Source organism: Desmodus rotundus, chromosome 4, assembly GCF_022682495.2.
Source record: "Desmodus rotundus isolate HL8 chromosome 4, HLdesRot8A.1, whole genome shotgun sequence".
In the NCBI taxonomy this organism is placed as follows: Eukaryota; Metazoa; Chordata; class Mammalia; order Chiroptera; family Phyllostomidae; genus Desmodus; species Desmodus rotundus.
In genome coordinates, this window is record NC_071390.1 from 7,576,861 (window position 1) to 7,599,382 (window position 22,522).

The 22,522-nt window shown below is 50.4% G+C and overlaps 1 protein-coding gene across 3 annotated transcripts in view; it reads right to left on the reverse strand.

Annotated features, from left to right (window-relative positions):
- Positions 1–4,196: 4,196 nt before the first annotated feature.
- PLPP4 (phospholipid phosphatase 4) overlaps positions 4,197–22,522 on the reverse strand; it is a 99,454-nt gene continuing 81,128 nt past the window's right edge. Inside the window, exons 6-7 of one of the 3 annotated variants that reach the window (XM_045191567.2) lie at positions 14,335–14,505; positions 4,197–4,789 (exon numbers count right to left, since the gene is read on the reverse strand). In XM_045191567.2, the coding sequence (XP_045047502.2) occupies positions 4,590–4,789; positions 14,335–14,505 (371 nt within the window). In that variant the 3' untranslated portion in view covers positions 4,197–4,589. The remainder of the gene's footprint in view (positions 4,790–14,334; positions 14,506–22,522) is intronic. The other 2 variants (XM_045191568.3, XM_071221355.1) reach the window with 2 other exon arrangements.

Here is a 22,522-nt window from a genome sequence, read left to right on the forward strand (position 1 = left end):
TGAGCAACGGAGAGTGAGAGAACACAGGGAACTTGCCCAAGGCCACGCAATGGAGCAGGAATGTGCACCTGGGGGGGCTAACCTGTTTGAGAGAAGATCTGAGTGGTTCTGCAGCTGTTACTCTTACCTGCTCTGCTCTATTACTTTCAACCAAACATGGGGCTAAGCTCACAAACTATACAGGGACTAAGGGGAGATATTCTGAAAAGCAAAAATCATCCCCCATTTGCACAACGCACACACCTTCCATCCACGTCTGGGTGACACTTGAAAATGACAGACAAGTGGGCAAGATACATCATGTTACTTTTTCTTTAAATCAAATTCTCTTGGACTGAGTCCCTACCCCAATCCCATTGGCCTTACAAGGAATTCAGGCTCAGGGAACTGGGCCTGTCCCTACCCAGCATCACGGAAAGGCTCTGGGCTCTTATAAGAAGGGGAACCTTTTGGAGCGCCGTGGTTGCCTGAGATTGCCAGTTGACCCACAGCCTAAACCCACACGGTTCCTCAGCTAGAGTTTCCACTTCCTCCCTGCCACTCTTACACCCCTCAATCCTTGCTGAGGCTCGGGGCTCCATGGGGTGGAGAGGCTCCTTCCTCTCCAGGCAGACCTCACAACCAAACCTCCACCCCCTCCAACATTACCTAGCTGGACGCCCCCAGCCCCTTCTTTTGAGAGTGGCATAGTTCTCTGTCCCCTCTCAGTGGGACCTCCATGTCCGCTCAATGCCTAAGCCAGAGCATCACACGAAGACCTATGCTCCTTCTGCCCCTCCCACCCCACACAGGGCCCTCCTGCCTCCCCTCCCCCAATGCCCAGCACCATCCCAAGACAGTACCCTCAGGCCTGGGGGAGAGAAAAACCCACAGAACAGGACCACAAGGGTTCTCATCCTTTTTCATTTTCCGTCAGCAACAGAGACAGAACCAAAGCCAACATCTCAATAAATGATCCTGTACTTCCTGGAATGGCCAATGCGTGTTCAGTACTACACGCCCATCTTTCCAAGGTCGGGGAGACAAGTGAAAATGCCTGTAAATGTTTCAAAGGCCTTTCCTACCAAAATGACAGTGTTTGAGAGGTTCCTTTCTACTACCAGGATAATGAGGTAACATTCACACACCTGAAGAGATCATTCGCTCTCTACAACACGCTTTTGTTCCACAAAAGTGCTCAGCTTTCACTGCAGGGGAGCTTGGTAAAGTCCCATGCCCACCAAGCTCATTAGCACAGCACAGGCGGCCAGATAATATGAGAGACACACGGACAGACACACTGAGAAGCAGAGACACGCTGGCTGGGGACAGAAATGAGCGCGGAAGTCACAGACCCACAGTAATGCACAGAAAGCCAGAAAAGGCACCCTGAAGGACACAGAGAAGGAGCCCCTCAAAGGCCCTACAAGAGTTACGACGCACCAGTGCTGAACTGCACATTAAACGTTCCGTCGTTCCCCAAACTTAACTAACTTCACGTTAAAGCAGTAGCTACACTACTTAGGCACCTGGGGGAAAATGATTTCATTTAATGGGCCAGGTTATTGCAGACCTGCCTAAAGCTCAGTCACTTAAAGAAGTACTCTATTCGCAATGCAACCCTCTGCCTGCCTCCTTCACTACCCCAACCCCTGCATTTCTCCACCCACGCCTGGTGTTTTGAATTTGCACCCTCATAGTCTGGGGTGGGGGACGGTTGGGGGTCTATTTCAAAGCTACCCTGGCCTCTCCTTTCCTGGCCTTTCTGTCAAATGCCTTCTGGCTTGCAGGGGTGATTTAATCAGCAGGCCTGCAGTTCTAAGTATGCAAAAGACTGTTCCCAAAAGACTTTTGTAAATCAAACAGTAATAAACTCTATCACATGAGAACTGGATTGGGGCATTTGCTTTATAAATTAGTTGGACGGTCAATACCGAGGCTAAGAAAAGAAGGCTTTTGTTAAGTTGGTTGGTTTGCTTTGTTTAATGTAATGCTGTCAAGGTATCTGGTTTGGTCGACAGGTAGTTATTTTTGCTTCTCTCCCCACAGCCCACATGAAATAACGGAGCCTCTGATGTACTTTCAGACTGACCACTCCATCTCCCGGAAGAGGAGGAGGACAGTACATGGCACATTCCTCAGGGAGACCCTCAGCAAATACGGAGTCACTGAGTGACAGGGACCAAGAGTCAGGAATCCTCTAGCTTTTAGAGGTGTCACCTTGAGCAGGTAACCTGAAGAGCCAGCCTTGCAGGGATAACGGTGAGAAAAAAATAAAGTGATGAAATAAAGTGATTAAGGGTCAGAACTGTGAGTGAGACAGGGATCCCTCCAGCGAGGGCGGAAAGGGGAAAGGACGCACTTGTTTGCTCAAGCGGCGGAGTGAGCCAAGTGCCGCAGACCGGGTACCTGAAACAGCAGGAATGTTTGTCTCACGGGGTTGGGGCTCCAAGTCCAAGACCAAGGCATGAGCAGGGAAGGTGGGTCCCAGGCCTCTCTCCTCGGCTGTTGATGGCCGTCTTCACACGGCCTTCCCTCGGTGAACGCCTGTCTCCCAATGGACCCCCCTTACCAGGGACGCCAGTCCTGTCGGTTAGGGCACATCCTGATGACTTCATTTTAACTGATGTCCTCCGTAAAGACCCTATCTCCAAATGAGGTCACATTCTGGGGTACCCAGAGTCAGGACTTTAAAATATAAATGTTAAGGGGCACAATTCAACCCATGAGGATCTATGAATGCTGTAACTGCGACATGTAGGAACTTAGTGGGAAACGATGAGAGAAAAATATTTGCATGTGTGGAGAGGGGGTGTCGTGAGGAGAGGGGGGCAGAGGACCGTCGTGGTGAGCAGGGGCTTGAGGAGGGGCCATCTGAGCCGAGAACTGAAGGGAGAGTCGGAGCCAGGCCAGAGGCGCTGAGGGGTAGCTGCTGGGTGCCCAGGGCCCAGGGGCGCAGAAGCAAGAAACTGGGCAGCTCGTCTGAGCCACAGAGAGGAGGCACCGCGTGCAACGGGGGCGGGGCCAGGAGGAGACCCGTCACGAGGTGGATATCGAGTGGATGGATCTCAAAAAAGGCAGAAGTAAGTAACAGAAGGCCACATCGCATGATATTGTATTTATGTGACATTTTAGAAAAGGTGAAACCTTTAACAAGAGATGAAGAGAGAGGATAGAAAGCAGAGGAGCCAAAGGAAACTTCTGGAATTAGGCAGTTCTATGCCTTGACTGTGGTGGGGGCTGCACTACTGTATATAGTGATCAAAACTCAAAAAGGTGGGTGCTTAAAACAGGTGACGTCTATTCGATGTAAATAGTGGCTTCATGGGAAAGGAACACACGGGTGTAGTCTGGCCGGTGTGGACCGTGGGTTAGTAAGCTGAGGTGGACGTGGTCATAGGAAGCGTGGCATTTTGGGTGATGCAGGGTGGCCACTTGGATGGGGGTGCAACAGCGAAGGTGGGAGGACTGGGAGGTGTTTTTTGAACATGGGACCAAGAGTGACTGACACACCTGACGAGGGGGATCTGGGGAAAGAAACCCTTGGGGAGGCGCCCAGGTTTTGTCTTAAGCAGATGAGGTGACAGTGGTCCCACAGCACTCACGTGCTGGAAGTTTCCACCAAAAGTCAAACATTGTCACTTCAGAGTCCCCTCCCTTCCCAGGTGGAGGACACCCAAGGAACAGTCCCCTCTCTGTCCTGTCCCTCAGGGACTAAAGGAGGTGGAAGTGGGGCTCACAGCCACAGGGGCCTGAGAATCACCTGGGGGTGTGTCCACAGACTCCCAGCTCTCCTTTCCCAGAACGTGACTCAGGAGCTCCAGGGTGGCACGGAGGAACCGGTAATCAGATGAACGAGAAAACTACCCCAGGCCCGTGGGAGCAGTAACCTGAGGGCTGGGAGAAAGGGCACAGCAGCCCCTGTCCCGCCACAAGCCACAGCTGAACCTGGGATCAGATACAGGCTCTGTCTTCACCTGAGGCCACCGGGCTGGGGGAGCTTTGAGCCCAGAGGCCTCTCTGCACTGGTATCAACATACTCAGCCAAGTGCTCAGTGTCACCTACTGAGGATGCACGGGCTACCTGGGGGGGCGGGCTCGGTGGTTCTTCAGGAGACGAGCTCCTGCCCCCGGGGGCCATCAGAGCAGGGGGGCCCTGAGTGTGAGGCCACAGCTCGGCCTGCCCACCCTGCCCCGGCCTCGGCTGTGAAGCCCACGCACGTCCGATGACCTTCATTGCACTGGACGGTCGATGCCATGTCATCCAGGTGGGAGGCTTTATTATGTTTTACAGCCATGAAAACAGAGGAAGGCGGCTTTCACAGCAAACACTGCTGACAGAAGAATGGACCGAGCGGCACCCACCCACCCTGGCAGCCTCCTTCCAGGCGTCTCCCAGAGATGGTTCCTGCGTCCTTCCTCTGAGAATCCAAGAGAGTGGAGAGTCAACACTTAAAGCAGCAGGAACCATCGGCAACACGGAAGCGGAGGGGTCACTGTTTGAGAAACGACGCATGGGAAACACACTACAGGAACCCTCTTCTACTGCATGATGATGTCAGATGGAAGAGCGCGCCCCGGCTCACCGTCCATCCCACCCGGGGTGCTGGTCATACGGGTCCCTCGGTGATCCCCTCCAGAGGCAGGGTGGGCGCGGTGTCAGTGGGCGAGCTCTCCTCTTTCTTCAGCGAGGTGGGGACGCGGAGGCTGACGTAGGGTTTGTGACAAGCTGTGTTGGCCAGAGGCGGGTAGTGCTGTCTGTAGCAAATGTATGCGAAAATGAGGCCAATGACTCCGCCCACAAAGGAATCTAGGCAGGAAAGAGCAAACACGGGAGAAATGGGTTATGACTCGTTCAGACGTGGCCAGAAAGCACTTTCCCCACCTGCTCCAGACATTGGCTTGCTTATCGGGCCCCTGACAAGCTGAAGGAAAGAGCGACCATGCTGGAGGTGCAAATCTGGGTGGCCTCCGCAGACTTTTCTAGAACTTGGTAAACATCCCTCTGAAAGGTGTCCTTGATTCCTTCTTCTCTCTGTCTCCTTACTCCGCACCTGAGCATCGCAAGAGCTCAGATTTGCATTCTTGATTTTTAAAAGCCATTCTACATTCTGGAAGAAGGATCCCAGCCATCTCTGCAGGATCTAACTACCGTGGAGGCTGTGATGCCTCTTTCTTTAGCAAGTTCTTGCTGGAGTCCTGCAACATTGCCGGTGCGCCACGGAGACCCAGCGGGCACACCAGTCTCCTCTGGGCAGAAAGTGATTTCCCAGGGAAGAAATGAACCTTCTGAGTCACAAAGTGAATAAAACATCTTATGATATACCAGGATTGGCAAACTCAACAGACGGCTGGTGGGAGAGGCCCAGCCCCTCTGACAAGCTGCAGGCCCCTCAGGTAGGAGGAGCATGTGCCGGTGGAACAGGCCCCTCCACGTGGGGCAGTGGGGCAGCCCCTTGCCAATGAGGGCATTTGGCAGGTGCCTGAGAGAGACCCCACAGGAGCAGCAGGAGCAACGGCCCTCCTCGAGTGTGTGTGGGCACGCACGCGCACTCGTGGGCACGCTTTTAACTGTGTCTGTGGATTATTCTTTCCCAAAAGAGCTTAACACAATGGAATCCTTCCCCTAACAAAAGAACACTTTGAACTCTTTTGTGAAGGTCCCTGTCACCCAGAACTGTCATTCTCCATGTGGGGCTCTCCACTTCCACATTCATCATGGTGGATCACACATACCTCCATGGATGAGCAGCATTGGCCCCATTTTGCAGAAGAAACTCAGGCTCAGAAGGGCCAATGGAGCTGTCCGCAGACACGCCCCTCGCTAACGTCATCACGGACTTGAACTCTGGTGCCCTGACTCCGCACCTGCGCTGCTCAGTGGGGCTGTGCGTGATCCCTGGCAGGTTTTCTGTGTCCAGCTTTCGGAAGGTAGCAGGCAGTGACTAAAGGTGCGTCCCCCTGGGTTCCCTTACCCCGTCGGTGCTGGAGTGTGAAGTCCCCAGGCACTGCCCAGTGAGCAACACACTGGGTACGGATCTCCGTTTAAGTCACAAGTGGATTCTCCTCTGTCGGGCAGGGGCTTGTGGGTGGGGAGTGACAAGGGGGTGTATCTTTCCAAAAAACAAGCTGTTTAATGCTTAGATATTTGCGCCTCACTTCTCATTCTTTTTTCAAAGCCTGTTACAGGTGTCCTGGCTCCATCTAGATATATCGGGGTAATTTTTGAAGAAAGGGAAAATATGTTGGTATTTTATCATCTGTTGAAGAATTGCTTCTTTCTACTGTGGGTATTTTTACTAGGCTAATGGTAAAAAAAAAAAATTACAAAGTTCTGTAACAAAGAGCTTTAATCTCTTTTAAATAAATCGAGCAGTTCAGTGTGTGTTATTTTACTTACATTTGGTGGACAAACAGGTCAAGGACACCGGACACAGGCACTGCTGTGAGGGCGACAGGAAGGCCCACTGTGCACCTGGGCACTACGCTGGCAGGCGGAGTGGGGACACAGTGGCCGATGATGGTTTTTTTAAGTGCAAACAAATGAGGTCATTCTCCTGCTTAAAATCCTTTCCCCTGCTCCTCAGGAAGTGACCAGGTCCCCATGGCCTTGTCCTCCGACACCCCAGCCCTGTGCACTCTCTCCCCCCACTACAGCCATGGTCTTCCCTCCTGCTTCTCCTACGTGCCTGCTTGCCCTGTTCTTCCTCTTCCTACAAACACTGTTTCGGTCCTGGGAGTCTCTTCCTTTCACTCCCTCCCCTGTTCAATTTCTATTCATCCTTCACAGTTCAACTCAACATCATTGTGCAGCAAGGCCTCACCTGGCCCCCAGACTAGACCACGCCTCCCAGGTGTACACGTTAATTGCCCCTTCCACGCTCCACATGCAGTCAGAATGAAAATATGACAAACTGCAACTGTGTCATGTTTAACGTTGGGTTCCAAACTCCACGAGCGCAGGGGCGGCGTCTGTCTTGTTGGCAGCTGATACCTAAAGTCTGGAACAACACTTTCTTCGTGCAGAATCAACGTGGCTGCGGGAAATGTATGAATGGATATGTGCCCAGTGATTGGCTGCTGATCTGCGTGTGTCCCTGCATGGGCTCTTTCGCCTCCCTGGGCCCCAGCTGCCTCATCAGTAACGTAAGACCATCAAACAGCTGTATGGAGAGGTAGATGCCTTCCCATGTGAGTGTTCCAGGAATCTGACCCCCAGGGTCAGCCTACAGACACCAAGCATTCAAATTATTTGGAAACTCTGCCAAGGTATATTTAGAAAGCAGGTCGTGTCTTTGGTTGGGATAAAACATCACTTAGAAACGAAAGTCATTCTGACTGGCCAAAGGAAGAGACTGAGTAATTGTGACTACGTTCCTCTCCACAGCTGCTCAAACGCAGCAAGACTGTGTGGCTTCCATCTGGCAGAAAGGAGAGGAAAACATGTCGGGGCCTCCTTGGCCAAAGGGGAAGACCACCTGAGAGAGGACAGTGAAACCCCGAAGCCCACCCCTGCTCCCAGTACCAGCACCTGGGGCTGAGGGGGAGGGGAGGAAGAAATGTTTCTCTACCCTTCTAGGTTCTTTCAGCTGGTCCAATAATTAAGTCAACATGGTAGATTAATAAGAGAAAATGACCAAATTTAGTTACACGTGTACATACAGGAAGCCCCCATACATGTATGTATGTATGTATGTACATACATACTCCAGACACTGCAGGTCCAGAGACAGACAGGTGAAATGAGGTATGTATGACATCCGGAGCTAAGGGTGAGGTAAGGCACCCTGGCCTTCACAGCTGAGGAGGGTGATTCACAAGACGGTAAGAAGAACAGACAATCAGTAATTAGATGTTTGCCCTGACATATAATAAAAGTTATTTCCGGTGATAACTTATATTATGGGCAAGGTCCCTGACTTAGATTCTTCAAGGCAGTTGAGGGGCAAAAGGTTTTCCTGAACATGCAGGGTCTTGATTGCCTTCAGCTCAAAATAATCTACATGCGCAAATGTCACATCTTAGGAAGGCTCGTTCTGAACCCCCTTAGGGCCATGCCAAGGTACCCAAGACCTCCTTCCCCCTCCACCTGAGAATCCTCTAGGCTGAGGAACCCTCAACCAAAGGCACTGCAGCCCCTGCCAGGGCAAGTCGCCACACCTGTGAGACTCAGTTTCCCCTGGCTCTCAGGCAGAGACCGCAATGTCTACTCATTGAGTTGTCATGACGACTTAACGATACTGTTCTTCTAAAGATTATGCCACAGAGAATGTCACAAAATAAAATAATGTCTAAAAAATAGAGTGCCCACCACTGCTACTATGCTATTCCTTTCCAAAACTACTGGGAGCTTTCTAATCTTTCCCCATCCTTCACCTCACTCAGCAACTCACCAGTCTGGAGTTCTAATCTCTTTAGAATGGCCAAACTTCATCGCACCTTAAATAAACTTCTAATGAACTTAAAAAACACCCGTCACCCAGGAAATGGAAGAGTAGTATGTACTGTGTATTTCCCCAGTGGAGTCACAAGGTGTAACTAATGTCAAGATGCACAGAAGACTCAGCACCACCAGCCATTACGGGCAACACCTCGTGTGACCCCATGTATGTGCGATGCCCAGAACAGGCGCATCCGGAGAGAAAGCAACAGGTTAGTCACTGCCAGGTGCTGGGGAAGCAGGGGTATGAGTCCCTTTAGGGGGTGATAAAAATGTTCTGGAATCAGACAGTGGTGATGGTTGCATACCTCTGAATACACTAAAAAATCACTGACTGGTACACTTTAAAAGGGAGGATTTATGAATTATGAGTTAGGATTAGATCTCAATAAAGCTATTAAAGGGGGCTGGAGGAATCAATACCAGTGGGTTCCAGCAGTAGTACCAAAGTCTAGCTTTTGAATCAGGCAACCTGAATTTGGATCTTTACCTATCAAATGGGCATGACCACACACCCTTCTCATGAGGTTAAAGGACAGGAGAGGACCTGACGGGGTCTGGCACACTAAGGTGCTGGCTGCACTCACCTCTTCTGGTGCAAGCAGACATGGTTCTGAAGATGTGCTGTCAAGTCTAGGAGGAACACATCCTTCCCTGTCACCATGGCAACATCCAGCATCAGTGAGCTGGCTGACTTGGGACCTTGTATGGCTTGGGTTCCATGACACTAGGGTAAAAATCAACTCTGGCAAATTTAATAATCTCATGTGATCATTTATATTCTTTTTATTCTGTTACTAGTAAAGCTTCCTGATTCTGTGACTGAGTTTGTTTAAAAGAACTTATACTGCACGGAGCATCCATGGTCTACCTGGTACACTGTGAGCTGGAAGGTGGCTTCCATGTCTGTCTTTAATTACTGTGCCTCCAGCCCAGAGCGTGCCTGGCACCCAGGCACAAGAGGATGGATGGATGGATGTTTAAAGTGCAATTTTGGTTCATTTTGAAAGGGAAAGAACTTGCAGGCAATAAGGTTAATTTTTGTAAAACTGGTATAAAGAAAAATCAATACTAGTGAGAGAGGAACATGATTCATTCATTCACTCAACACATATTTGTTAAGCACTGTTGTGAGTTGAATTGTGTCTCCCCCCCACCAAAGACATGTTGACATGCTCACCCCCAGCACCTCAGAATGTGACCTTATTGAGATATGGAGTCTGTACTGAGGTCATCAAGTTAAAATGACACCATCAGGGCAGATTCTCATCTACCATGGCTGGTGTCGCTGTAAAAAGGGGACATCTGGACATGGGGACAGACACACACGAGGGAAGATGATGAGAAAATACAAGGAAAACACCGTGTGAAGATGGAGGCAGAGGTTGGAATCTTGCTGCCAGAAGCCAAGTGACATTTGGGGCCACTGGGAGCTGGAAGAGGCAAGGAAGGAGGTGTCAGAGGGAGCGTGGATGTTCTGACACCTTGATTTCAGACTTCTGGCCTCCAGAAACATGAGGCGATTTCTGCTGCTCTAAGCCACTTGGTTTGTGGGACTTTGTTACAGCTGCCCTGGGAAGGGGGAGTTGCAGGGGATCATAGCAGAAGAGTGGCACATGCCTGCGCAGGATTTAACTGGCTGCGGTGGGAGGGGCAAAGGAGGAAGGAGGGAGACTGGCAGGGAGGGATCTATCAACAATAATCCAGGCAACAAACATTGGAGGTTTGGACTAGAGTGGGAAAAGGAAGTCGGATTCTGGAAGTACTTTGAAGCAGAGCCAATAAGAGAAACCAGAGAAAAATCTCAGAAAGCAGAAGGGAGGATGCCCTGGGGTAAAATGAAACAAGGCTGTCAGTAGAACTTAGGAGTGGCCATGACAATGGGCAGAGCAAGGCATCTGAGATGATGCCTACTTATCGGATATGAATATGCAATCAAGAAACTACGTATACTCGGCAAGATCACTACATAAGAGGTACTTCCAATTAGGCACAGTTGCTTAGATCGAAATTGAAATGGAGTCATAAAAAGCTCTTCATGTTGACTAAAGTCTACAAGGAGAGGCCTCGGGTTTTGCTGATGCCCATGGGACTCCACATAGGTTCTCATCTTGATAGATGGCCCCTGTCCACGGTTGCTGGGCAGCTCAGTCTACCAAAGCAAAGCAACAACTTATTTATCTCAATCAGGCAGCCTGCCTCGAATACCTACCCACGCAGCAGTCAAAGGCCTCACAGCCTGTCCCTTCTCCAAGCTGGAAGCCTGGGGGCCTCCTTGATGACTCTCTTACTAAATGAGTGTTGAGTGAATACAATTTCCCACGCCTTGAACAGTGCTCCTTAATGTGCAATAAGAAAAAGAAAGATATTTTCCTCTAGGACTTTTATGGTGTCATGACTTATATTTAAGTGTTTTATCCACCTTGAATTTATTTTTGTGTATGGTGTAAGTTGGTGATTGAGTTTCAGTGTTTTGCATGTGGCCGTCAAGATCTCCCAATACCATTTGTTGAAGAGGCTATTTTTACTCCATTGTATGTTTTTGCCCCCTTGTCAAATATTAATTGACCATAAAATGGAACTGTCTTTTGACCCAGCAATGCCACTGCTGGAATTATATCCTAAGAACCCTGAAACACCAATCCATAAGAACCTATGTACCCCAATGTTCATAGCAGCACAATTTACAATAGCCAAGTGCTGGAAGCAACCGAAGTGCCCATCAGTAAATGAGTGGATCAAACAACTATGGTACATTTACACGACGAAATACTTCACAGCAGAGAGAAAGAAGGAGGCTCCTATCCTTTAAGATAGCATGGATGGAACTGGAGAGCATTATGCTAAGTGAAATAAGTCAGGCAGGAAAAGACAAATACCATATGATCTCACCTTTAAGTTGTACCTAATCAACAAAACAAACAAGCAAGCAAGTAAAATATAACCAGAAACATTGAACTTAAGAACAATCTGACAGTAACCAGAGGGGAGGTGGGAGGGGATAATGTAGAGAAAAGGGGGAAGGGATTTCAGGAACAACTATAAAGGACACAGGGACAAAACCAAGTGGGGGTGGAATCAGGGGAGGGAGGTGGGGATGGCTGGGGTGGGGGGAGTGGTGGGAGGAAAAGGCAGACAACTGTACTTGAACAACAATAAAAAAAAAAGAAAAGAAAAAGACAGACAGAGCTGAGGTACTGTGTAGTTCAGGGTTTTGTAGCGTCAGGAGCAAACCTCTCGGCCCGGAGAAGACTGTGTTGAGGGGGCGGGGGGGCACTACCTTGTACATGTAGGATGTTTCGCAGCATCCCTGGGCCCCACCCACTGGATGTGACCTCCAGTGGAGTGACCTCCACTCCCAGTTGTGAAAACCAGAAAGATGTCTCCAGACATTACTAAATGTCCCGTGGGAGGTACACTCTTCCCCGCCCAGTTGAGACCACTGGAGTAGGCAGTGACAGACGACCTCTTAAAAGGGGAATTCAGGTAAAATGAACCTGACTTAGAGCCCATTAGAGCACCCAAGGAAAGGCACCCCCCTCTCATGACTGAGTCGGGGGGACAAGCTGAACAGAGGTTGGCACAGCTGACCTGGTACTTGAGCCACATTAATGACCTGTACCAACCAATGCACCTTCAGTTCTGGCTGCAGAAGTCAGCTGTGACACAGTGTTGCCTCATTTCCCCCACCCCCAGCCCCAGGTATGGCCCTAAACATTACTGACCAGGAGTTCCCTCACTTTGCTTCCCCATCAGCCCACAGGGCATTCATCGTCTCCCTCTTCGGCGCCACGTTCCTTCCTGCGCCAGGTGGATGGGACGGATCTGATGCTGCACCACCAGCAGGCCCTGGGGACACCGGCTGCATGACGGGTCCACCAAGAACGGCTCCTTCAGTCTCTCGTCATGCGCCGGCCACTGCCAGGCGACGAGTAACAAAGCTGGTAGGACCAGGAGCATCCAAGAGAGGCCAACCTTACGTCTTAGGTTTTCAGGACAAAATCACTGCACAAAGGCTCTTACTGCATTCTGAGAGTGAGCAGAGATCTATTCCATCCTGAAACCCTCAATCATTTCTCAAATCCAGAGTGGCTGAGCAGAAGTGAAAACCAGGATGCACAGCTTTACAAATGGACCGTGTTCTGAAAGCGGCTGCCTCTCAATCAGCTGTTTGGGAAAACAACACAATTCTGGCCCCTGCTTTAGAAACAAGGCAGTAAAGAACAACAGTACTGATTTTCATTCACAAAGTACATTCAGATCCATTGTTGCCCTCAGTCTGTCAAGCAGCTCTGGGAGATGTTTGGGAGGTACCACTCCTGTGTTCAGAAGGAGGAGCTACAGCTCACAAGGGAGAAATGAGAAGCAGTCCACAAAACACTGCCTAGCCCGTGATATTCTTCATGGGGAAATGCCCTAGTCATATACACAACGATTTGCAGTCATATAAACAATGATTTTGTTGGAAAATATCCCCAGTTCCAAGGGTGCAACAGTATACCCCTGGGCTGGTGGCTCAGCAATCAGCTCCCTGCTTCCCTCGCATGATGCAACTTCGTATTACCTGGAACTTAATCGAAGTCACTGATAGAAGCAAAGAATAAGGGAGGGCTCAGGGCCCAGCCTGCGGCCCTCTGCTGACCGCCTCTATCATGCATCCACCTGGCCAGACCATGCATCAGCCTCTCTTTCCTCTGCACCCTCTATACCCTCCACCCCCAAACCCAGGTCAAAGCTACTGCTGGAGGCCCGGGAGGCCCAGAGCATGAGCTCCAGGAAAGTGGAAGGTGGAGCTGAGGCCAGGGAAAGAGCAGGAGAAGCTGGGGAGGAGCAGGAGGTCCCCGGAAAGGATGGGGTGAAGGCGCCCCCAGCTAGGAGTTGCCCTCACCTGGCCTCGACTGCTGTCTCAGTACCACTAGGACAAACACCTGGGAAGAGGTGAGAAGCGGGAAGTCCCATGAGGCACTGGGCTGCAGAAACGGAAAAAGAGGGAGGAGGGGACGAGTGCCTGGCGGCAGAGCAGGAAGGAAGGGGAGGTGCAGGCCGCGGACTAATCGTGAAAGGCCATTGGTCCAGGGGAGCTGGATTTAGGTGCAGTGCATTCAGTCTGTTAGCTCAAAGCTGACCTAGCGCAGCTCCTCACCAGCGCCTCTCAGACTTCACCAGAAATAACAGACCTGCTGGTTGATAATGTGGACTCCTGGCCGCCATTCCAGACCCACCCCCAGGAGCTTGACCCCTGGCTCAGGGCCACCTGATCAAGGCGGTCTGAGGACTGCCCTTTAGGAGAGCCAGCCTCAACCTCGTGCTGCCGGAGGCCACACGTCCTGGGATGCCACCTCTGTGTCTGCCTCCCGTCTGCTGCGGCAGCTCCTGCAGCTGATCTGCATGCAGAGGGACGCGGCCTGGCTTAGTTTTATTCCAGGAACAAGACCCTCCCATGTTTTGTGGTTTTTGACTAGTTACATATCGGTAAGCCGCCCCCACCTTGCAGCAGCCGCTGAGAACATTGCTGGCATGGATCCCCGGGCTGAACGTCTTCTTTGGAAACACATCCAGGGGAGAAATATGTCTTTGTGGAATGTGTCTGAGACATGGAAGGAGCCAAAACCACATGGCACCAAGTCAGAGGACTGAGGCAAGTGACCCAGCAGGGAAGTCACACTGGGGTCCAAGGCCAAGGGCCACCATTCTGGCAGGACTCAAGCAACCCCTTGAACTTAAAGAAGGAAAAACTCCAATTCTGTCCCCAGCCAGGGCAGTGTGAAGGCCAGAACTCTCTTGAACAGGCATATTTTCTCCCACACGATGCCCCTCTGTCACTGAGCCCACTCTGGTTTGGGCCAGCGGACACTTACTTCTCCCCAAATAGATGCCTTTCTGCACCCAGCCCGGTGGAGCTGGCAGGGACTCACCTTGCCAGTGATGCTTGTAGTCGCACATGCGGGACAAGGCGATCATCATGGCGCAGTACAGCGGCAAGATGGCGGCACACAGCCTCCAGCTCTTCCCCCGCCCGCTCTCGGTGAAGCAGTGCAGCTTGCCAGCCAAGTAGAACGTCGTGAAGCCAAGGCCAGAAAAGGCAACTGCCAAAGAGAAACAGCAGGTGTTACCCTGGCAGGTGGTGAGCATCCTGGGCATCCTGTCTGCCATCGTGCACGCCCCCAGGCACAGCACCGTGTTGGCACCAGGTGCCGTCTCAACAATCTGTGCTCTTGCTCCAACCACCCTGGTATGAAACTTTCAACCATGAGAATGATCTTCCAGGCTTGCAGGTGATCAAAATCCATTCTCATTCACTCATTCATTCATTCATTCATTCATTTAACAATAACATAATGGGCATCTGTCATGTGCTACACAGGTACTATTCTATAGCTAGGTGTGGGGAATAAAGAGAGACATCAGATGCTTGTGTCTGGTCTCAAGGGCTCACAGTCAGGTTGAAGGACATGGCCATGCTAATATGTAACTTTAACATAACGCGTTGAGTTCTAGGAGGAAAGAAGCATATACAGAACAAAAGACTGTGATGACGACTTAGATGTGAAGGGCAGGGAAAGGAAGGGATTTGGGGCTTGGTGGCATTCACTAAGATGGGACCAGAAAATGCTGTGGAGGCGGGAGTTTGACAGAGAAGCCAGTAATGTCAGATTCCTTGTTTGCACTCTTAGGAGTCACGGTTACTGATTTTTACTATTCACAGATAACTTCTGGCTGTGCTAAATCCATTGTCAAAAGTGTGGAGTTGGACGTAGCATATATAAACCCTAAGCTTTTCATCTAATCTGGTTTAAAACACAGAAGTCAGTGAGATTTCAAGTGGGTCTTCTGTGGGCTTAGAACTGCGGTCCTCAGCCCCGGCTACACATGGAGTCACTTTTAAAGCCTGGAAGCTTAAAAAAAATACCGCTAGCCAGAACCCATTGCTAGACATTCTGTTTGTTTTGCTCTACTGGCCTGGAGTGGGCCCTGGTGTGTGTGCCTATGTGCACACACATGTGTGTAAATATGTGTGCGTGTGTGCATATGTGTGTATGAACTCTAATGGCATCCAGGATTGAGCTTAGATACTTTTGTTGAAGGCAAGTGCTATAGCTCCCTCCTTCTCTGGACACCGACCAATGAAAACTTTCCTCTTGATTAGACAGACTGCTGAGGGGCGGAGCTCCTAGGTATCCAGCTCACACAGCGACTTGGTAGAATAGGTCTTCTGAAAAGGGAGTCCCCAGGTACGAACACAAGCTTATAACAAAGAACTTTTTCAGCAACCAAATTAAACAAGGCAACAGAGAGGTGTTTTTTTTCTTTGTAAAACAAGATTAAACCAGGGTTATCCCAAGAATAAAAATAAAGCACTTAAATATTTTTAAATAATGATTAGCACTCAAATAACAGCAAAGCGCTGCCAACATATATTGAATATTCTGTTTAGAGTAAGAATATGGATTGCCCAGACCTGCCATAGACCATTTGCTATGATGAAGGCTATTGAATAATATTTGCCACGTGGCCCCACTGGGCTACCATCCTAACCAGCACAATGGGTTCTTGATTTCTGGTCCTCACCCACTTTCCTGTGTCCCTTGCATTCCCTGACACTCCCCTGAAGCATCAGAGTCAGGGGTAGCGGGGGGTCTGGACAGTTTGGCCTCATCCTGAGCTCTTATGGGAAGAGAAATGGACTTCATTCCAATCAGGCAGCTTAGCAAGTCTATCCACCTAATTACACAAACATGGGGAACAGAAACGAACTGCCCTGGGGCTCTCCAGGATCATGGATGAGACTCCCCCAAGATTCAGAGGAGAGGCAGCCCTGGCTATTGCCAAACTGGCACCTCTTTGAAAAAGAAACAGAAAACCCAACCAAACAATGAGTGGTGGGTGGATGCGGAGCAGACATTTGTGTGTGTGTCCGTAAGAACAACGCTGTGGAGACTTTCGGGTAATGAGTGTGTCAGCCAACACCGCCTGAGCCTCTGGGCACACGCAAGACGTGGACAAGAGGCTGCTGAAAACCTCTAAGGTCAAGACCTGGGGCGGGTGGTTTGAGGCCAGACCCTCGATCACTTCCTTGTCCACCAGGAACTGGAACTGAACCAGCCTGGCGGCAGAGGGTGTGGCTCATTCTTTCCGGGGCAGGCAAAATGCATGCCCACCCACACGGTGGGGCCCATACTGCAGGCCTCCAGAAAGCTGAAGCATCTGCTTCTGTGAAAAGGAAGAGGGATTCAAAGGCATATTTAAAGGCCAGGTTCAGCAGCCTAGACTCTGTGGGCTTCCGGCAGCCACCGGTCTTCTCCAGCACATTCAACTGGGCCTTGGGGCAGTACTTACAAAACAGCTCTATGTGCCCTTATTTTTCTAGGTGACATGATGGGCCCCAATTCCATGACAAACCTATGCTAGTCTCTTTCTCACTGACATTTCTGTAGTTACTGAGCCAGCACAATGCCCTTTGGCAAAGGGCTTTAAAGGCACTTCTTTCTAGCCTGGGCAGGGATGCTGGGTAGCACAGGAGCGTGGTATTCCTGCTTTTCCAAATACTGTCCGAAAAAGAATTAGGCTTGACCAAACTCTGCTGAATTCAGAGGATCCATCCCAGTTCTACTGCCACCTCTTCCCGGAGGCAGAGGCTTGGGGACCAGGATGTGCTCTCCCGTGACCCTTCTGGCTCTGAGGTCCTGGGGCCCACCAAGGCTCAGATGCAGATTCAACTGGGAGAAACAGAAACAGGAGGGTTTTGTTTTTTTTTTTTTAAAGAAATGCTTTCCAACTGTAGCCAAACACCGCTGTGTTTTCTTTGCAAAGAAACATGCACTTGAGACCTGGCTGGTGTAGCTCAGTGGATTGAGCATGGACTGTGAACCACAGGGCCGCTGGTTCGCGTCCCAGTCAGGGCACATGCCTGGGTTGTGGGCCAGGTCCCCAGTAGGGGGCAAGTGAGAGACAACAACCACACCCTGATATTTCTCTCTCTCTCTTTCTCCTTCCCTTCCACTCTCTAAAAATCTTTAAGAAAGAAAGAAAGAGAGAAAAGAAGAAAAGAAAGAAAGAAATATGCACTTGAGCCACCACAAAAGAAACATGGCACTTGAGCCACCATGGGGCTGTGAAGCCTGGCATGTTGGTGGGGAACAAGAGAGGTGATCAGTTCACCCAAGCGTCTGGCTTTCCCTTAGCCACAGGCCCTTGCTTCCCCCAGCATCAGAACAGAACTCTGCATTCCCAGACATCGGCAGGGCACTGAACATTGTGGAAGACGAGGGTTATAAAATAGGGAAAATGCATTCACAGTTCAGTAATGTTAACAACAACAAAAATATAATTCTCAAGCCAGGGGTGAGAGGATGCAGACCATCTCCCGCTCCCAAGGACCCAGAACTTACTGACCTACTCTCCAGAGTTTGAAACACACACACAGAAATACACACGTGCACCCACAGCAATCGTGCTTTCGGCCTGGAGCAGGTTTCCTCGGCTGGAAGCAGCTGATGGTAAATATTTATGTGTTGATCTGGCTGTGAAAAGCAAAGATGCTCTCAGAGCCTCTAAACTGGAAGCAGATGAAAGTGGATGGTTTCCCTACCCTGTCTCCATCCCTTGGAGGGCTCCCTTGGCTGTTGTCTATGAGGGTAGAGAAGCAAAGCATCACAGTACGAGTTGCTGGCCCTTGCTGGCCCAGGAAGTGACGCAGGTACCCTGCTCATGCTGAGAGGGAATCACTGACTCTTCTCTCTGGCTACACAGACGAATTGCCGAAGGTTATAACACTCTCTTCGGAAAGGAAGGTCTATTTACTGAGCAGGCTTAGGAGCGACAATGTGGTTTACCTTTCCTCCTCGTTTGACTTTTAATTTTATTTATTGATTGATTTTTTAAGAGAGTGGAAGGGATGGAGGGACGGGGAGGGAGACACCGGGAGGGAGGGAGGGGAAACATCGATGTGTTGTTCTACCTATCCATGCATTTGTTGGTTGATTCCTGGAGGTGCTCTGACTGGGAATCAAACCCACAACCTTGGCCTATCGGGACAAGGCTCTAACCATTTAAGGGACCCGGCCAGGGCCCCCATTTGACTTTTAAATTAAGTGGAAGGCCTTTGGACCCCAAGGGCTGCAAGAAAAAAAAGCTTCAAAAACAAACAGGATAATAATCAGGGGACAGACCCTACCTTTGTGCTGCATTTTCACTTTGGCTAATTACAATGTATTGTCCTAAACTGATCATTCCTGGCACTGAAAATGGAATTATGCCCTGATACGGTAATCTCTACAATTTTTTTTTCATTTTGTAACATTCAAAGAGTTGATACTGTCTAGTCCCAGAAGGAGGCAGGCAGACCAGGTGGTCGAACCCATCTTGTGCTAAAAGGCGTTGTGAGAAGGATGCCGGGGCATCTCCATAAGACCATTCAAGCCAAGGCCATGGGGACGAGCATGTTTGGTCAACGCCTGCAGACCCCTTCTGAGCAGCAGCCTGCTGTTGGGGACCCGGGGTCTGGGTTCCCATCTCAGCTTTGTCACCAACTAAACACATGATCTCCGGCAAGTCACTTTCTGTCTTGGGGACTCAGTTTGCTTTGTAAAATGAGAGGCTGAGCCATGAGGGGCCACCATGTCACACCATGGGCTGGGAAGATGGTGGACATGAGCAAAGTCATTGGATGTTGAGTCCACGTTTTTGCAGCAGAAAACCCTCTCAGTCTAGTTTCTATTCCTCCACCATTGCTAGACACTCAGAGCCAAGAAATACTTCACTTACTGAAAAACCAATGGTTCATTTGTGACAAATGGCACCTCATACCCAGCCTCCCTGTGGGGAGACAGCTAGGAGTGGTGGGGACTGGGGTAAACTGGGGAACACTGGCCTGCTTGAAGGGGCAGCCCTGCCTCCATGCCAGCTGGTGTCTGCCGTGGGGAAACCTGGGCTCGGTGTTCCCCAAAGTTTTGATCTCTGACAGAAGAGGGAAATCCTGACATGTATGGGAAACGTCTCTATTTTCGAATACTAATACCGAAGCAAAACCTCACACAGGGCAGACCAAATGAAACTCACCTGCTGGCCAACAGGGCTCAGTCTGCAGGCTGCCCACTTGAGAGCTCCCTAACCCGCCTTCTGCTGCTGCCTGGTGGTCTGCTGCTTAAACGACCCTCTAAGCCTGAGCTGAAAATGACACATGTCAATTCGTCCCCACTCTCTGCACCAGAGCAGAGAAGCACTTGATAAGTTTGGCATGACTGTTTCCAAACCAATAGAAACAACAGTTTATTATTATTTGGGGACTAAATGATCCCTTTGGCAGGAGGGAGTGTCTGTGCTGTTGAAGAGCGTGGGGTTTTGAGACAAATCGGGCAACAGTGACACTCTACTCTGCCGCGTACACCAGTGTGAGCTCAGCTCACCCCTCGGAGCCTCAGTTTCCTTATCTATACAATGTAGTTGTTAGTGGCACTCAACTCACAGTTATCCTGGGGACTAGTTCATGAGGAATTGTGAAACACAGCACAGTGTGTGACTGCTCTTCCAATCCTGCTGGCTGCACCAGCCGCATTGTGCACAGCCTCTGTTCTGGAAAGTTCCATTCTGAAAGAGAAGCCTTCCCAAGCTGCAGTTCTTTAGTTACATAACTGCGTGCTTGCTTTGGGAGAATCCTAGAGCCAGGTTCTCAAGCTCTCATAATTCTGCAGCCCCCGGGGCTCTCAGCAGATGCAGAATGATCCTGGCTGTACAGTAAACAAGCTTGAAACCTGGGTGAGATCCTCACCGCAGGTGTCCTTCCCACCCGCTCTGCAGAATGTCTGAAGCTCTGAGAGGGGAGGGTCGGAGCACCAGGAGGCGGTGCCTGTGCTGAGCGACCCACATGCAGCTTTTGTCCTAGGGTTCTTCAGAAACAAATTTCACTGTGTCAGAACCTATTTAATGTCCCCGTGGCCCTAAATCCCTTCACATGACCAGTCTCTCATTTATAGGCAGATTAATTTCATAGTTTCTCAATGCATCGTTTAGCCTAGCTCAGATGCTTGCTCTGTTTTCTTTTTGGTGACAATCTCTGTTATTAATATTCTATGATATTAAGAGATTTCACGTGCAAAAAGAAGATGGCCACACATCCTAGAGGGAAAGCGGGTCCACGGGTGTCTACAGGCTAAACCATTTGCAGAGCCCAGGGAAAGACAGTTACGTACTCCTCAGGAAACTGGCCACAGAAGGTCATTAACATCTAACGTAGCTACCCGACCAGAGTTACAATTTCAAGAAAAGAACTTGATGAAAATCACAGAATAGATTCAGTACGCTCAGCAGCTCTTCAGAACATCTCGCCTTCTCTCTCATCCATCAACGATGAGATTGTTTTGCTCTGATGTGGGAAACAAAAAGTCTACCTTTGTTGAATTGAGGAGCATTCTCAAAATCCTTGAGACCTTCTGAATCTCACACCAATAACGCCTTTACAATTATTGACTGCGATAATTCAACAACCTTAAAAATGTCCGTTAATGCAACTAGATAATTCAGGGGAAGTGACCTGGGTCCTGATATACCTTAGCAAGCACCAATGCAGAATTCCTTCTCTGTGTACGTGTACAGCTGGGTAGACATGGGTCCCAGCGAACTGGAAACACCGCGGGGACAGGACTTGCCTTCTTGCACTCGAAGTCTTACACACCGATGAGCACTGAGGCGGCCCCGAGTCAACGAAAGAAGAACCTGCCCAGTGTTAGCTGACTGCCATCCTTTCCTTTGCCCATTTTCTCAACACCTATGTGTCAACAGCAGCTCTGAGCCAGGGACTTTGCTGGACCCTGAGCGGAGCTTCATCTGGGAGAGGAAAACTGGAGTAGCTAGGCCCTGGCTGGTGTGGCTCAGTGGAATGAGCACTGGCCTGTGAATCAAAGGGTCACTGGTTCGATTCCCAGTCAGGGCACACGCCTGGGTTGCAGGCCAGGTCCCCAGTTGGGGGGTGTATGAGAGGCAACCACACACTGATGTTTCTCTCCCTCTTAACAAACAAACAACAACAAAAAAAACAACAAAAACAAAACTGGAGTAGCTAGGGAGCTTCCGTGGCGGACAGGAGACCAGAGACTGGAGGACAGACAGAGGAAAGGGTGTGCGAGACAACCCCAGTCACCTAGAATCCAGGGGTTAAATTCATCCAACCCTGCAAGAGAGCTGCCTGTGCCTCCAGGCACGGTCAGAGTGGCTGTCAGCTCGGGGAGAATCACCTATCCTAGGACCATCAGCCTTAAGATGAGAACAGCCCTCTGAGGACAAAGAAGACCAAGTGGATCCTATGCACTTTGGAGAAGGAGGCTGAGCCAACACCACTTGACTGCCTGGTCCAGAGGGATGGAGGGCGCCATCTCGGCCCTCCAAAGGAGGCCAAGTAGCTGAGCAGACCCGATGGATACGACCCCAGAGACGTGAAATGAACCGAGACTCTATTGCTAGTTGGAGGTGGAGGGAGGGTCTAAGCGCATGTCCCTGCAACACAGCCGAGTGCACCTAGGGACAGGTCCTGACCCCACCACCTCCTATCTGTGTCACCTAGGGCAAGGTGCTCACTGTCTATAACAATGACAGACAACTGCTGTCCAACAGAGTGACTGGGAGAACCAACAACAGTCCACGGTGCGCTGGACTAAGTGCTTGGCACACATCGGGCCTGCAGTGAAAGTCTTTTTCCCTTCCCTGCTTTCTCCACTGATGCCCCTGGTCAAACCATGCCGCCTCCTGCAGGTGGGCCAGGGAACATGCAGGAGGGAAGGCAGCAAGTGCACACACAGCAATGAGGGCCTGAGCTCCACAGCACCAGGACGGCTCCACAACCAAGAAGCTGTCTGCATCTGTTGCCATTATTGGACCCCCTTCCAGAGCAGGGACAGGCACATCACTGGTGCTCGGGAAGTACAAGTGCATGAACAAATCGGTAAATGAAAGAAACAGCAGGACCCTATGAAAGCTGGACCAGAAGAGGAGCACTCTCAGGGCTCGGAGGAGACATGGTGAGCAGCAGCCCTGCCCTGCCTTGCTCACTCTCACTCTTCCAGTCTCAGTTTCAAGGTCACTCCCCTCCCTGGCCCCAGGCACAGGCAGGAC